Consider the following 18,206-nt stretch of genomic DNA (forward strand, 5'->3'; position numbering starts at 1 on the left):
CTCATTGTTTCATGCGACTCCAAAACTGCATTGATTTATAGTGTACTAACTCTGAAAAAAGATTATAAATTAGAGCAAAGCTGTATGATGTAATATCGGGTTGTAGTCTGCATTCGGCTCGCTGCTCCGAGAATGGGCATGTCAACTTAAATATTTCTCTCTTCAGATCATCGGTTTCTTTTCTCGAAGCCATTCCTCCCGCCGCGCTGCCAGAGCTGACGCAGCAAATATCAGAACAGTCGACGGCGTGTTTCCTTGATTGATTGACCCTGTGAGCGTTTGATTTGTTGATTCCTACTGTAGCTGTGTACAAAATCTGAGACGCCTTTTCCCAACTGACTCATCAGATAAAGTGCACTTAGCCAGAGTATGAAACCCCTTCCACGGATGAAAAACCAGAGGACGAGGAGGGAGGGGGAAGGAGGGAGGAGGTAGGAGGAGGGAGGAGGTAGAGGAGTGCGGATAAAACTGGAATAGAGGCCGTCTGCTTTGCTATTGTCACTTAAGCCTCCTATGTCTGTTGCACCTGTGGCTGATTGAGTAATAAGAACTACAACACCTTGGTCCGCTCTCAAAAGTTGGACATTCACACACACACACACACACACACACACACACACACACACACACACACACACACACACACACACACACACACGCAATCCACTGTCACCTCTGTCGTCCACCCAATTTACCAAAGCCAAATTGTAAAAGATGTCCAAATATTTGCCGGCTGGTTTTAGTATTTCGTGTTCAGCAGATCTGGAATGAGGCCATCTAAAGGGGATTACAGCACGGCAGCATGTCACCAATGTCACCGTGTGTGTGTGTGTGTGTGTGTGTGTGTGTTTGCATTTGAGCACCTTATGTTGTCATTTTAGAGGAAACACCAGTTGGCTCTATCCTAATCTCTTTCTCCACTCATTCATCGTGCTGTCTCACCACGAGGCCACCTGACAAAGACTTTGTCAGCAACTTGGAGAGTGACTGTCTCTCTCTCACACACACACACACTATATGTATGTCTCTCGCTCAGCATTGCTTTAGTTCCGCCCAGTGCCTCCATCCTCTACTGACACATCACTGCAGCACCGTGAGTCAGAGAGGGGCATCTAAACACGTAGGATGAGGTGACCTGCCGGCTCATGAACCCGTTCCGTCACATGTCCCTTTGTCAAATCTTGCTGATATTTAGTTAATAATACACTCATAGCACTATAGCCCACATTAATCCGGGGAACTAGCTTCTTTCTAAAAGCAGTAACTTAACCAAAGAGGCTCTATGACAGAGATACACTTCCTGTAGGTGGTGTGGTCACGGTATATTTTCCTGCCATATGCTGTTTAAATATTGGTTTTCACATTCCTGGTGAGCAGAGTAAACTCATCTTTCCGCATTTTGGAGAGCAAAAGTATGCAGTTCGTTGTGTCCCTTTCTCTCTGAGCTAAGTGGTGCGCCTGTCACTTGAAGCAGTTTAGTTTGAATGTAGCTCATGACCGTTCCTGTCAATCACGGCCGGAGATAGCGAGCAGCTTGCCCTAATTATATATTAAGCCCTCTGTTTTGGCAGGCAGAGAATTGCACACAAGAGGGAATCCCTTTCTTTCTTCCTCTATTTTCGACTTTTCTCTCTGAGATAGCTTATTCCATGTTCTGCACTATTTTCTTTCGAGGCGTCCTGCTTTGTTGCAAGCACTTAAATACTCCAGTCGCGGGTGGTAATCGAGTATAATTTTACTTTTAACCCTCTTGTTTTATTGCAAATATATTCACTTTCAGGAATTTCTTTTTTTTGGGGTGATTTTATACCACAGTTTTTCGCCCTTTAATGCAGGATACTGTAATTGTTTAGCTCCACGCCTTCCTTTTATTATTAGTTGTTTTCATCCTGTCACTAACTATCACGTCATTCCAGATCCTGCTTCCCACCTCGTCAATCCAACTCCCCTCACCTGCCTCTGATCACCTCGTTAGTCCCTCATTCTCTTCACCTGGTCCTCACGCCCTTCTCACCTGCCTCTGATCACCTCGTTAGTCCCTCATTCCCTTCACCTGGTCCTCACGCCCTTCTCACCTGCAGCCCATCCCCTCATTAGTCCCTCACTATTTAGCTCCCTCACTTCCACTTGTCCTCTGCCAGATTGTCTTGTGTTTTCGTGCCAAGTTCTCCAGCGTTATTAGAGTATATTCCTGACCTGCCTGTTCTGACCCTGCCTGCCTGCCTGCCCTGACCTCTGATTCTCTGCACCGCCCCTTTTTGGACTTGTTTGCTTCTTCGACTGATCTCCCGGTTTTGACCCAGCCTGTTTTCAACCAAAGACAGTCATCTTTGTTACTCCTGTCTGAGTCGTGCTTTTGGGTCCACGCTAATAGCACCGTGACAGATACATACATTTAATGTGTAGTTCCACTGGATAAGTGAGTCAGGTACATGTTTATATAACGCAAAATAGGGGGTTTGCATACAAAATGCAATACCCAACCTTGAAAACTACAAAACGATGAACCTTTGGTGTCAAACGTGTGCAACGCGGGCCACGAGACTGCATGTGGAAGGAATCCGCCGCGGGCGTTGGCGGCGTATCGGGAGGAGGCTCTCCTGCAGACCGTGCCGCATCATCTGATTCCTGCTTGTTCATCTGTTCCCGCTGCGAATGCCGAGGCAGCGAGGAGTCCAACGATGATGTCACTGGTCGTGACAAAAATGACATTAACTACGAGTACAAAAGCACAATTAAATCAAATGTCACGGTCTTTGATTCTCACAAATCTACATTCCTCCGTTTAATTAATGCATTCATTTCCTTTTCCTTTCCAACAGACCCATCTGTTCTATGTATACAGCAGATCTGCTCATTCCTTTAATACGACTGATTACTAAGCATTAGGACATTTGGCCAAGGCTGGCTATTTTACATAACAGCGAGTCATGCAAACATTTGCCGAGCAGCAGCAGAACAAATCTGCCTTTTCTTACTGAAAACACTAAGCAGGGATTGTTAGTGAGCCTCCGTGTTTTAGAGGTCATTTTAACTTGAACATATATCCTTATTGACATCATACTTTTGTTATAAAAGTGTAATTTTGAAGCGCGTCACCGCGTGTCGTGCATTGGACAACAACCACAGTCTTCATCCCGCTTGAGCACGATGGTTATTACCAACACTTGAATATGAATGTCTCTATGTGGCACTATCTTCCTATTTAAATTGCACACAGTACATATGTATGTGGTTTATAGCAAATGTCACCCACGAGAGAGCCGTCAGTCGTCACCATAGTGCACAGAGTGGGGACTCGTGGTGGCGGCTACAACCATGATGTCACAAATTGTCTCTCTCTGGCTCCGAAATTGCCCTAAATAAGTCCCGCTGTGTGCATCACTGACTCACCCTGCCACAAAAAAAGAGCCCTAACACAGTGAGAAGGAACATGATTATACTTGTTTGCTGCCTCTTTCTCACTTTCTCTGCCCTCTATCTCATCCCCCCCTCACACACCCTTCACACACCCTTCAGGGTCTGGTGGGAGAAAAGTACGGCAGCATCCGAGTGCCGGGGGAGGTGGAGTCAGCGGAGTTCGAGATGATCTTGGATGCATCGGTGGAGGCGGGGCTGGACACGCACATCTTGGAAGAGTGGTACTGCAGGGATGAAAACTCTGTGCCACCCGCATACTACCTCAAACCCAAAGCCCAAATGCTTAAGAACTACCAGAACTCTGTGAGTCCGGCGAACATGATACCTGCATGGATGTTACTGAATAGAGCTTTTGGCTGTGTTGATCGTAGATTATTGTCCTTTAAGGCTGCGCTTCATGAGCAAAATGATCCTTGAGGCACGTATTTTTATGCACTTACAGAAATTTCCCAATTTTGAGACTTTTAGCCCTTATGAAGCCCCGTGCTTTACTGATTGCCAGGGGAATAAAAGGTCAAATTCTTCCAAGAATAATTCTGTCCTATTCTGTTTCATACAAAACTGTTTCCACCTTTATAGAGGTAATAGAATATGTTGATGAGTTGTGTTAAACTGCATGATTAATGTTGCCTTGAGTTTCATGAACGGTGACAGTGTGGCACTTAAACACACTTTAGGATACTAAAAACATTTCAAAAGGAAATATCTCAAATTCCCTTTGAGGTCTCAGAATCACTCCAAAAAAATAAATTACACCAGTTTAGATGTTCTCAAGCAACCCAGCCTCATTTTAAATGAGGGTCGCAGGACAATATTCCCGTTGCTTCGGCCCGGTCCTTTAAGAAAACATGAATACCCGCATTTCCGCGGTTCATCTCTTAAGCCGTGGAGTCAGACTGTCCTCTCTCCGCTCGCCCAGATGGAGTCGAGCAGCGCAGCCAAGACCAAGAATGACAAGGCCTGGAGGAACGTGTCGGAGGAGATCAAGAAGATCTTCCGAACGGCGGTGCTGCAGCTTCAGGAGAAGGGGACCATGAAGAGCGCTCAGGCCAAGAAATTCCTTTGCTCTGGTCAGTTTAAGGTCAACTTTTTCATCTTTATATGCCACGTATTTTGATAACAACAAGCCGCTTCACTGTCCGATGAGAAGCTCACTTATATCTGGTAAAATATTTCTTTATTTGGATATAACTCGTGACACAAATGTCAAGCTCTGAGTGAAAATGATATAATTCGATAACGACAACTTTTTTATATAGCCAACCTTTTTTCCTGTTGGGTCACATCTGCTTTTTATCTATCATTTTGAAACTATTAAATCTAAACCTGATTAAACTCTTTGACAATCAGTAACTTTAAGGTCATTATTTTAATTGAAATGAAAAATAATTCAGTAGTTGTGGCTTCTCAAATTTCGATAATTTGGGGCGATTTTAGTCTTCTATGAAATTAAACTGAATATCTTACAAGCAATTTAACATTTTCACACAATGTTCGAAATTATTACGGAAAACATTTTTATAATTTTTTTACATTTTATAGGAGAAAGAAATAATTTAAGAATTAATAATAAGTAGATCACATAATGAAAATGGGTAAAATAAGTGAAGATGATTTACAGTCACCTTACATCTCTTTCAAAATCAAACAATTCATACTTTTGATCTAACTATGAGGGGAAACCATATAACCGGAATTAAAGAAAGCCTCTGCTGAGAAAAACAATTATAATTTTATAAAAGTTTAACATTAATTTCAAGGGGTCACACATTTACAGGGCAAAGGTCATATGTTTACTGAGTAGATTGTGATCTTATCACGAAATTGGTAACAAGAGATGAAACGCAATCAGGATCTGTCAGACTCAGCTCAGCAGATGACAGTGATTGATCGATCGATTAGATTTGATGTTCACCTCTGGGTAATTCATCCAAACAAGGTTAAAAAACAGTAGAAGATCCAACATCACTTTTCCCTTTTTTATTCATGTTTTTAATGTTATTATACAATCATCCGGCTGATTCTTGAGGAACTCTACTGTGTTTTGTGTCACAAAACCACAATTTTCCATAAAAATACAAATTATTTTCCACAAAAGGGGCCAATACAAGCACTCAGATGAAACATCACAACAGAGTCGAGAAAGAAAAAAACCCTGTTATTCTCAGATTGTCAAACCGCTGCTGGTGTAAAAGGTAACAGCAACATTCAAAAGACAAGTCTGACATTTAAACAATTCATCCCACTGTTTATTTTCCCTCTGAGGTTGTATTGCTCCATATTCACTACTGTCTGTAACAGACTCCACATAGGAATCACCCAATTATGACTGAATTGTTTGGACAGCATTGAATTAATCTTTCAAAACATCTCTTTTTCTCAGACTGTCACTGGCAGATGACCTCATCAATATGTCAGTCCCTGTTCTGATAGAGCAGGATCAGCTTGTAGCCTTTTTTCATGGTGGAAATAAAGAGTAAGCTCCTTAAGGAATTGCAAGATTTGTAATTTCACATGAAAGAGGAAGCCCCTGCTTTGTCTCAGGAAACTTCACATCCACTGTAATTGGGCTTTGAGCTCGAGGAAGTTTCGGCGTCTCCTGGAACTTTTTCTTTCTTCGCACTTGTCTCGCTCTCCCACCTAATTAGTAAGCTACCAAGTGAGCTGCACTACACAGGAGATGCTGGCAGAGTTTTCGACAGACGACTTGTTGTTGTTGTTGTTGGGATACAGTTCAGTCGTAGGCTTAAAAATGGCCCTTAAAAAAAATGCCCAAGAGAAATCTATCTAATCGGAGGCTAAAGACTTCTCAAATCGTTTCAGCTTTTCTCCTGAAAGAAATCTAAATCTTACATCTGTAAGATGTTTATCTTTGAAAGTTGTACATAATAATCCAGAGGTGGTCCTTATCGGCCATTAAGTGTTTTTATAGTCACAAAACACAACGCTGAGTCTTCCAAAGTTATGACGGTCGAGGAAAACTTCTAAGTTGTGTTTTTTCTCTCATCTCAGCCTTGGAGGATGAATTGGACTTTGCACTTGGGAAACAAACTCCCGCCTTTCTCAAGAAATGCGTCTGCTACATTCGCAAGATCTCCAACTTTGACCGCTTCGCCAAAATCCCTGAGATGACCCGCTACATGGACACTGTGGTCGGCGTCGATCGCGTCATGCGCAACCAGGAATCCTACGAGCGCCTTCTGAAGGTGCGCGACGAATTCATCCCAACAATTGTCGCTGCCTCCAACCTCCGTGTCTATTCCTCAGTCACCCACTGCGACATGAAGCTGGGCTACTCCCAGGAGGTGGAGAGCAACTACGTCGAGGGTCTGTGTAAACAGTTCTACGAGGACATGGTGGATATCATCCAGGCCACGGTCCAGCAGAACTTGGGCACGGAGACCGACCCGTTGTACGCCGAGATCCTGCAGCACCTGTCGCTCTGCAAAAGCTACGCGGACCTCTACCAGTTCAAGACCGAGTCGTTGGATTACGTCCAGGAGTATCTCCTGCCCTCCAAGGGGAGCCGAATGAGCCCTCTGGTGGTGTACGGGGGGCCGTGCACCGGGAAGACGCTGCTGCTCTCCGAGGTGGCCAAACAGGTGAGACCCAATCTTTTGAAATGAGGGCGTTGTCGAACGTCACATGGACGACACACACGTCGAGTGTAAGCTCCATTCATACCGACCGCGTTCAATAAACGTTAAGAGGGACAATAAGAGCAATACAACAAGGATCAAAGCCTTCAGTGTTAAAGATTACCGCGGGCCGTAAGATTGAAAGTAAAAGCAACACACAATGCACAGACACACTCTCATAAAGCTGAGCTTAGTGATGGAGATGGAGGAGGAGGAGGAGGAGGAGGAGGAGGAGGAGGAGGAGGAGGAGGAGTGTTGGATAACAGGGACAAGGATTAAGTAGCAGGACCATGTGTCCAGATAAACCTCCTTTCCGATGACCTCTTTGTCCTTTCGAATTTTCAATACCTGGTGGATCTTTCGAAAGCTCCCTTTTACATTTTGGCAGTGACACTGTTAACTCAAGTGTAAACGAGTCTTTGCAAACAGAAAAGTGAAAAGTGCTTTTCTAAATCATCAGAAAGGTTTTTAGAAATGCGCAAAAAGCGAAATGTCTGTTAAATGTTTCTCACAATTCTGAATAAATCGGCTGTTTTGACTCTAATACATCAAATGAAAGGTTCAAATGATTCATCCGATCGTATCACATTATATATACTACATGTATTACCATCTATATCGAGGAAATTATACACCCACAACTTCCAAAATTAGGTTGTGAAAACACACTTTAATGAGTTTGCTGAATACAACAAAATAAGGAAGAGGAGGGTAACTACAGAGGGCGGTATGATGTTGTATTCAGAGCTTTAATCTTCTCAGTTCAGGCAGTAGAGGTGTGTGATCAAATGCTGAGTTGCAAAGTTATAATAATACATATGATAAATTAGACTAATTGTTGAGTAAACTATTGTCGTATAATATACAGCGGTAATGTAATGTGTAACAGTTAAAGAATATTGCCAAAGCAGGAATGAGTCTTCAGAGACTAATGATAATATGTTGCATTTATTGCACACAATAATCAAGTTAAGTAATCAGGAATAAAAAAATTCTGGTTTTGATTGTGTTTTGTTGGCGATAATATTTACCAATTTATTAAAGTCAGGCAGGCTGACTAATTGTTTTTGAGTTTTAGAAATTCAGTCATACACACAGACACACAGACTTCTGTAAAATATTCATAATTCTAAATAATCTACTTACATATTCTGTGTGTGTCTCTCTCTCTCTCTCTGGCAGGCATCATCACTATTGCCCTAAATGTGTCAAATATTATCTTAATGTCTCCCGAAATTTCAGCTGGGCCATTTAATTAATTCATGAATGGAATAATAACATCAATGAAGCCTCAACAAATTGGAGGAGTGCTCATTCATATAATATTTCTCATGATTAAAGAAATTCTGAATTAATCTGTTCAGCACACAAGGTGAAATGTAAGAAACCTCTCTCCCTTGCTGTGCTAATCAGCTCTGCTTCGTAATGTTAGAATAGCTCCACTGTAGAGCTTTGCCTATTCTGGTTGTTTGACCAAAACAAGCCAAATACAAGTACAGTTTACTCTGAGTAAATATTATTAAATGTCTGAAAATGTTTTCTATTTTATGAGATTTAAGGGATATTTTATTTGATTCCTAGTTTATAGCCTTATGTAGCTATCATATGTACTATTCCAATGTGCACTATTTAAAGAACTTTTCTATGTAGTAATTGTGCTCTACATATTCTAAAAATCTCAATGCTTTCTTTTCAGGCGTACACGTGGCTGCAGAAAGAGATGGGCCCTGAAACCGACCCGGTGGTTATTGTCCGTTTCATTGGCTCCAGCCAGCTCTCCACAGATCTACGCACTCTCCTCCAGAGCATTTGTGAACAGATTGCAATAAACTACCGCTGCCTGATTCACTTTTTGCCTAACAAGATCCAGGAGATGAAGGAGCTCCTGATCAACCTTCTAGGAGAAGCTTCATTCCACCGGCCTCTGGTCATTGTCCTGGATGCCCTGGAGCAGCTCTCAGATGCGGACGAAGTTCGCAAGCTGTGGTGGCTCCCCATACACCTGCCTCGGACAGTCCGCATTGTAGTCTCAACATTACCCAATAAACATGGCATCCTGCAGAAGCTTCGACAGCTCATACATGATGAGGGGTATTATGTGGAATTAATCCAGAGGGACCGCAAGCTCTGCAGCCAAACATTAAAACAGCAGTTGCTGGAGGTGAAGAGAAAGGTCACCTCAGGCCAACAGATCTATGTCAATGAGGCGCTTGCCAAGTGTACATTGCCAATGTTTGTCAACCTCATCTACAGAGAAGTAGTTCATTGGAGATCTCACAAAGATGTGGACGGCAGGTCCCTGTGCTCCACAGTGCACGAAAGCATAGAACAGCTCTTCTACTCAGTGGAGAACAAGTTGGGCCAGCGATTTGTCTTCCGAGCATTAGGGTACATCACCATGGCCAAAGCTGGGCTAACTGAGGTCGAGCTGGAAGATATTCTGTCCCTTGATAATATAGTTCTTGGGGACGTAATTGTGGCAACCTACCTCAAGAACCCCTTGAGGATCTCTTATGATTTGGTTGCAAGGCTCAAAGAGGAGCTGGGTGGCTACCTGGTGGAACGTCAGGTACGTAACGTCACCTTGATGGTTTGGGCCAACAGACACCTGCATCTCATTGCCCAGAAGTTGTATCTTAGCAACGAGGAGGACGTCCATCAAATGCACAGCCTCCTAGCTGAGTACTTCCTCGGGGCATGGGCAGGAGGCAGGAAGAAGATCTTCACTTGTGATAACAACCATTTCACTTCCCTGAATATATCTCATCACAAAAACCCCCACCAGCAGCCGTCCCATGAAAAAACATCCTCTGACAAGTACTCCTATGACAGACAGACACCAGAGCAGCCTTGGGTGTTTCAGTGCAATCTTTTGGAGCCTGACATTTTCTTTGTCAACCATCGGAAGATGACAGAGCTGGTGTACCATCTTACCAGGAGTGGGCGCACTGACGACCTCATGTTTAGTGTTATCATGAACTTCAGCTGGCTGTACACAATGATCAAGATTGGCCAATTTGAAAAGGCGTTAACCGACATTGACCTAGCGTACAGCTACACCCAAGAGAAAGAACTCAAGTTCCTGGCCACCACTCTCCGTTGCATCAAGTTAAAAGTGCTGAAGAACCCAGCATCACTGTCTGCAGAACTGCAGCAAAGGCTTTTGCCAGTTGTCACCTCGCTCCCCAAGCTCAGACACCTCCTCCTGGAGTGTGACAAAGATGGCCCGAAGTACTGCTCCATTGTGCCTCTCCACTCCTCTATGGATGTCACCTACAGTCCAGAGAGGCTTCCTCTGTGCTCTAGCTACATGCAGATTGTGGAGATCTTGCCCACTCTAGCCCCAAACATAGTTCTTGTCGCCCTCGAAGATGGGTCTGTGAGCACATGGGACGTCGAGAGTAGACAACTTCAAAGAAAGATCGACACAGCCAAATCCGTTGTGCTTGGAATCAGGCTAACCACTGATGAAAAGTATCTGGTCGTGGCCACAACCAAAAACACGTTGCTCATCTATGATAATCACAAGTCCTGCCTTTTATCTGAGGTTGAAATCAAGGGGTCCAAGCAAGGTGGTGTCGCCGGTGCGGTGGCCTTCATCAACGGTTTTACTTTGTCCACCCACCATGCTTTGGCTTGGCTTGAGGCGAGTAAAGACGTCAACGTTATTGACCTACTCTACGGTTGGCCTCTCTACCAGTTCCATTGCTGGTATGAGGTGACTTGTGTCCAGTGCTCTCCAGATGGAATGTACGCCTTCTGTGGCCAGTACCTCAACACTGCATCCATCTTTCATCTGGGAAACGGGGACAAGTTGGCCACTGTGACCTCTGAGTTTTCTGGGGGATTTGTAAAGTCCATTCTAGTGCTGGACACCCTTAACCAAATGGTGATGGTTGACAATGAAGGCAGTTTGTCAGTATGGAACACCAAAGAGATCACCAACCCACGTCTGATGGAGGATTACGATTGTCGAGGGGATGACAGTGAAGTGGTGGGAATTGAGTTGTCTGAAGACCAGCGCTCCATTCTCATTTGCAAGGCCAGAAGTATTGAGGTTCTGGACACGAAAGTATGGAAAATGGTGGAGAAGTTCAAAGCCAAACGCACGGAACGCTTTGTGGCGGCTGTTCTCTCCAAGAATGGACAAAGCATTGTGGCCTCCATGGAGAACACCTCCTCCATCTTTGTTTGGAGGAGGGACAGTGGACAATGCATGGCTAGCCTCATTGAAATCTCCGGGGCTATCGTCAAACTCATCAAATCAACCCACCACAACCTGCTCCTTTCTGTTACCAGCAGTGGCGTACTGTCGGTTTGGGACATTGATATCATCACCGCTATGTCTAATATTGACAAAACAGGCAAGAAGATCCTGACCTTACAGCTGTCCGGCAGAGAGGATTATGTGTTTACTCTGGACGGTTCAGAAGATGTCCACAAATGGAACTTCAGCACTGGCTTTATTGAGACGGTCTTTAAGCACGAGGGCATAGTGGAGAACTGTGTCCTAACCTCCTCAGGGGATCTCATGGTGACATCAGATGACAAGTCCAGTCAGTACATCTGGCAAACCACCACTGGAGAAAACATCTTTCGCATCAATGGACAGAAAATATCACAGCTGCTAATCACCCACAACGACCAATTTGTGGTGTCCCTCTGCGAGCAGAACGCCTCCAGAGTCTGGAGGCTTGGTACTGGGCACAAAGTTTGCAACATTTTGGTCACCCTCCAGAATGCACTGGTCACCACAGCGAACACTTTCCTTGTGGGAAGCTCCAAAAACAAGCTCCTCGCTGTCAGCCTGTGGTCAGGCAGCGTATCCAAGAAGTTTGTCTGCGACGATGGCATTACTATTGTCAACTTCAAGCTCATCCCTGACTGCCCGGACTGTGTGGTGTTCATCACATCCACAGAGACCGTCATCATCTGGAGTGTGGCGGATGAGTCAGTTTGCAGGCGAGTCCAGCTGCCACCCAATTTCCTCAAAAATCTGGAGGACTTCCAGATCTCGCCCAATGGGAAAGTAGGAATTGTCTCCAAAGGTGATGAGAATATTAATGTCCTGGATCTTCACAGCGGCAAGCTGAGGCTTGTCCACGCTGCTGGTATAATTTGGCGTCAGAAATTATCAAGAGATGGACGTTATCTCGTGTATGTCTCTTTCCGGAGCTGTGAAGAAGACGACGATGCCGGCGCCGTGTCCAATCTGATCGTGATGCGCCTCGCCGATGGTAAAACCATCGGCACATGCTCCCTGTACAAGACGCCCACTTACCTGTGTCTCTCTCAGCGAGCACTAAACATCATCATCGGCTTCGAGGACGGCAGCATCGGCACATACACAGTCGTGGACCGCGTGGATGCCGCCCTCAAGATAAAGATAGCCACGTCCAACAGCCGACAGATTGTCAACAATGCCTCGCAAAGGGTGCGGCCCAAATGTGGGAACCATTCCTTTAAGACCGTTGCCGACTGCGTTTGGAGGGAGTCAACGGAGGTCTTCTCCAGGGACAGCCCTATCAACGTGTCGGACTCCGGCGAGGGTGAGTCGACCACGCCTACGAAAAAGACTGAATCGCTGCAGTGATAGGTGGAGATCAGAGTAGCAGGTGGAGTCAGGACAGGCAGGTGGAGAGAGGTGACACAGTTTTGAATCTCTGGGTTTGCAGTTGATTCTTGTTTACAGCCACGTGATTCAGCTGCAGATGTCAGCCCTCTGGGTAGTTAATGGGCCGACCGTTTCAACGCTGCACTCAAATTATGTATTAATTCCTTCCAACTTATGATACAGTTTCTCTTTGTTTTACACACGAAGACTGTTAGAAAAATACTGCTTTTGAAAGGAAGAGAAATGTAAATTCTGTGAGTATTAGTTTGCAGTGTCCTTTTTGCATTTAAAGAACAAAGTCATTATTCAAATGTCTTGGTCAAACATTTTCAAAGCCATTCCAGTGATCTTCGCCACTTTCATTGTACACTATCTTTATTTACATTGTGCACATTGAGCCCTAATGTCAAAGAGTAAATTTATGTTTGTATCAACATCAGTCGGTACTGTAGAAAAAAGGAAGACCTATGAATATATGTACATATCCCTTTATGGCTGCTGCAATTTGTGCAACTCCTTAAAATTTTTATGTTGTGCTTAATGCAATCAAAGTGAGTGCCTGGAATTTAAATGTTCTTTATGTGCAGATTACAAGATTTATGAAAATGCAGGGAATTTGTAAACACGGTATACACACAGTTACACAATACTTGCATTGATGTTAAATCTGAACAATCAGTGTACTGAAATCCGGTCAACAATATGAGACAGATGGCATTGCTCTTTGTAATGATAGTTGTAGAAATCTCTTGGGACAGTTTACGGAAACTTGGTGTGAATTTACCTGCAGTTCCATCAGTCTGTGTGCTGTTTGTTTTGCGGGATACACCACTATTGAGCATCAGTGTAGCATAGCACCATACACATTCACGCCTTAACCTGTGTAATTGCTTTAGGTTTCGTGGAGTTTGTTCCAATGTGTCAAGGAGAAAAGGACGGAGTGATTAGGCCAAGTGACTTGGCCATGTGAATACATTTAGAGGTTTAGACTGTAGATGGACGCACTTTATCAGCGGTTTGTGAGAAATTATTAGATTTATTTATATGAACCGTTGTGTAAATTGTTAAAAGTTATCTAGAGTTGTCTTAAAATAGTCAAAATTGTCAAATATACACAAGGCCATCCTGCTACTTGCGGTCTACGGTTAAATCACTTGAAATGCTACAGTCTCTTTATTTATATATATATATATATATATATTTGCCTGGTATCTTACCACCTGACAGTAAAGACAGGACATTTGGAAAATTATGGGATCAAATACAGGCCAATAAGATGTTGTGCTTGTGAAATGTTTAGAAATTATTTCCAAACCTTTGGTTGTGTATCAGCTTTTGTAAACCTGTGGGGGGAAAAAACAATTTGCATGGAAGATTCAAGATTGTGAATGTGTAGGGGGAAAAAAGTAGTTAAAGAAATAACTTTACTGATTTATTCTCAAAGTAGAATAAATATATATTTAGTGATACTTTATAGTAATTTATTTAATAGAAGCAAGTTAACATACGTATACTTTAAGAGACAAAATGATGACCAATAACTTTTTTTTCTGCTTAAAATCTGTAGAAAAAAATCTGAAGGCAAACGAGATGTTCAATTTGAGTCTTTGATGTTATTTTTGCACACATTGTATTTAAATATTATTATTTCTGCAAATACAAATGCTTTCCTTACATATTCACAGTGGTTACATGGGTAATATATCTCTCGATCTTATTGACCCTTATGTGCGCCCATAGAAATGTGACTGGTCACATCACGACAGGCTGACAATCTGCAGACAAAGGGTTCATGAAGTTGTACCTTGCAGGTACCGTGATTGCTTTGAAGCATGTCTGTAATAACCCAAAACGCAATTTTGAGCTCCGATGAGAACAATCATCGGCCAGGCATGATTGAAAACCAATACACACTTACACTTTGACATATACTTTTAAAGGGCTATTCCATCTTATTTTATGTTGACTATTTTTGAACTGTTGAGATAATGGCCCTTGGATAATTTCAAATCGGGAAGCAGCGTCAAGCTTTAAAATTTGATTTCCCTTCGACTTAAGAGTTTTTAAATTGAAAAAAATGAAATAGATATGATGTAATTTCCAAAGTCCCGATTATAGTTTGTGTTTCATTTCTTTTGACTGTCTCATTGGTTTTTTGAGGCTTGAACTGTAATTATATTGTTAACAAATTGTTTCAGTGTTAAACTGTGAATATTTATTTATAATAGAGACAATGTTATCTTTGCTAAAAAAGTAAAACAATTATATTGGAATGCCAGTTTAAGAGTATATTTGAATGTGTCCATATGGAAGCCAGTTAACGGTATTATTGTATGTTAAGTAACTTGAATGACTTTTAATAACTTACATGTTTGCAACTTATAGTTGACATACTGGTATAATGAATGTTTCTATTGTATTCTTTGTATTGTCAGGACTGACTTACCTGTTTAGAGATTTATATTTTCATAAATGTTGTACTTACATTTTGTTACAGAGTTGTTTAACTGGAATTCAAACGGAAAATAAACTTGTGTCTGAAGCAATATAAAACTAGTGTGTATGCATCGTTTGTATGAAGCATTTTAGTGGAATAAAATGGTTCACTGTTTGCCTCCACTCCACCGCCTCAGGCTGTTCACTGTCATAATAAGGGAAGGCGAACACAACGCCGTCATTGCGTTTGTGCTTTTAGACACGGACGCATTTTATTTACCGCCTTTGATTTCAAAGAATGATGAGAACAGACTGCGCTCTAATTGGCTGTAATTAGCCCATTCCTGATGTACAGGTATAGCTCTTAGTTAAGACTGCAAAGCATGCTGGGGGGGAGAGAAAGGGGGGGGGGGGTCGTTATTCCCATGAATCCGAAAACACTGACAGGGCTGACAGCCTCGCCGAGACAAACACACACACACACACACACACAAAGAGCTGTAAAGTGATTTGATGGGCCAATAATTGCTCGTGTGCGCTTGACGCCGCACGCCAGACAAGCATGGTGAATATTTCTCCAACGCTGACTGACATTGTCATTATAATTAGGCAATGCATGGGCGGTGCACCTGTACAGTGCCCTGCGCCAACTACACACACACACACACACACACACACACACACACACAGACACACAAACTTGCAAGGCAAACACATCCAGGATCAAGCTGTGATTGGCTCATAAAAATCCTGTTGCTTTGGGCTACCATTTTAATTTCCCAGTGGTGTCACTCTAAGCCCATCTATGTGTGCACAAGTGTGTCCATGTATGCCCCGTCTCCACGGCAACATCAGGTCCGTGGCGGTGACGGGGCTTGGTCACGCCTCTCATTGTAATGAAGGTGAGCTCATGTCTGGTGGCTATCGGGGCTGCTTCTTCCAGTCCTTACAACAACAAGGGCTTGACTATGGCGAGCACATTCCACCTGCAGCGCCACACAAGCGTTTAATTACACCCCTTGTTTGTCGAACAGGAGGTCTCCACAGGTCAGAGAGTGTGTGTGTGTGTACAGTATGACATTGCTTCACTCGGTCCTAATATAGCCTCTTCATTCACAGCGGTGTTTACTCCATAAGTCGGGGCCTTTCTGTTGTCACCTTTGCATTATGTCTTCTGTAAGTATGTCTTTTCGGCAATGGGAAAGCCTACAAGTCACCCATATGTATCCCCCTCCCCCTCCTACTCTCCGGCAGGCCAGATAAATCAGCCTCGACGTCACACGTTTACCTTAAAGGCAGCTGAAATGTAAGTAGAAGCGGAAAAAAACTGCGCCATAAGCTCCACACATTACTCCGAATCCTCTGGTTGTTGGAGTAGCAGCAGCGCGTGTTTCACTGGAAGCTTTTCACGAAATATCACATTCAATTAAATTCAATTCAATTCAGTTTATTTGTATAGCCCAATTTCACAAATTACAAATTTGTCTCGGAGTGCTTTACAATCTGTACACATAGACATCCCTGCCCCAAAACCTCGCATCGGATCAGGAAAAACTCCCAAATAACCCATGGGATGTTTTGCACAGGGGGAACGAAAACACACCAATATTAGGCCGCTCAAAGGCAAAACTCACCTTTTACAGAGAAACATTATATTAAAGTACCAGCATGTGGCGAGGTGATCCCTGAGGAGCAATCGTGGCTCATCCCATCCCTTTTGCTCTCCTGTTCTCTCCCCGCGTTTCTCCCATCGCCTCGACACTAGACCCCAGTTTGGGAAGATAACTCCCATCAAGCCCTGACCTAATTCTTCTGAATCATGCTGGGAGGAGAGGCGCCGCTATGGATCCTTGAAATAAGAAAGATGACGAGCATTCGGACTCTGAGTCTGAGGCCACAAGGTAAACATTCAAATGACTTCCTGTTATTTTAGTGGGAGAAAAGGTCAAAACGACAAAGTGAACCTTTCTCTGACGCCCTTTCGTGGTTATCGTCACGATTTATTAGCGACGTCAAAGTATATTCTCCAAATACTGGGAAACAGCAGTTGACAAAAGCCTTTATTTTGGAGTAAACACACTGTTGTGTACAGGAGTTGCGAGACGGAGGCAAACTTTGAGCCGCAACCGTTAAGCTAACGGAGACGAGAACCTCCTGGGGATTCTCTCCAAATATAAAAGGTAGTTTCACGGCTCATCCCAAAGCAGGGCGCTCACAACATCAGATTTTCACTGCAAGGTTTTTATGGCCAAAAGTAATCATGTCAACAATGTGTTCACGGTACCTTCATGAATGATATTCATGCTATAAGGAGAATTCATCTTTTCCTTGGTGTATTGTGCGTTTTCTCGGGGAATTAATTCCACTCAAAATGCTTGTGTAGAGGAGGAGGATGAAGACAATTTAAGAGGTGCCAGATTACTTCCATATTATTATCATATGTGTATTGTTAACATGTTGATTTAACGCCAATGCATCAGCAGTAGCGTTATGCCGTGACACCCCTGGTCCAAATGGGTTTTTTAATCTGGCCACTGTTGCTTTTCAAGCTCATTAATTGACGTGTCAAATCTCGGACCGATAAGAGAGAGAGCGGTATCTTCTCATCTCCCTCCGCAACAAAGCGAGTAACTGCATTTCCTAAAGTGATAAACTATCCAATTAGTCTGTATGTTGTTGTTTTTTTTATTCGAACTTTGGACAGCTCTCTTTCCTTTGCGCTTTATTCTCTCACAGGAGCGTTGTTGCAAGAAGAAAAGTGTCTAAAAGGAGGAAGCAGCGGAGTGAAAACTGCATTTCTGCAGCACCGCCGTGCCGTATCTTTGAAAACGTCTCGAAGAGATCCGTTTTGCATCTGACATGGAGCATCGTTGTCATGTTTTGTGTCTCGGGCAGAATGTCAGCCGCCATCTTTTCGTCTGCCTGCCGGAGCAGGAGGACATCTTCTGGGGTTTTCCATGATATTCAGAGTATTTTCTTTTTTCCAAAAAGCCTGTGTCTGAAAAGAAATGTGTCATACACTTGTGCTGTTATCATGGAACAGTGGTTATCCATGAAATCAAGACAGACACACACACGTGCTCACATTTACACCGACA

The 18,206-nt window shown here is 43.3% G+C and overlaps 1 protein-coding gene across 3 annotated transcripts in view; it reads left to right on the forward strand.

Annotated features, from left to right (window-relative positions):
* The window catches only part of LOC130212087 (NACHT and WD repeat domain-containing protein 2), a 35,773-nt gene extending 20,479 nt beyond the window's left edge, over window positions 1-15,294 (forward strand). For 2 of the 3 annotated variants that reach the window (XM_056443222.1, XM_056443223.1), the window contains exons 5-8: window positions 3,520-3,723; window positions 4,340-4,490; window positions 6,433-7,022; window positions 8,755-15,294. In XM_056443222.1, coding sequence (XP_056299197.1) covers window positions 3,520-3,723; window positions 4,340-4,490; window positions 6,433-7,022; window positions 8,755-12,651 — 4,842 coding nt within the window. In that variant the 3' untranslated portion in view covers window positions 12,652-15,294. Of the gene's footprint in view, window positions 1-3,519; window positions 3,724-4,339; window positions 4,491-6,432; window positions 7,023-8,754 lie in introns of those variants that run through there. The other variant, XM_056443224.1, reaches the window with a different exon arrangement.
* The last annotated feature ends 2,912 nt before the right edge of the window (window positions 15,295-18,206 follow it).

Source organism: Pseudoliparis swirei, chromosome 21 (assembly GCF_029220125.1).
Source record: "Pseudoliparis swirei isolate HS2019 ecotype Mariana Trench chromosome 21, NWPU_hadal_v1, whole genome shotgun sequence".
NCBI lineage: Eukaryota > Metazoa > Chordata > Actinopteri > Perciformes > Liparidae > Pseudoliparis > Pseudoliparis swirei.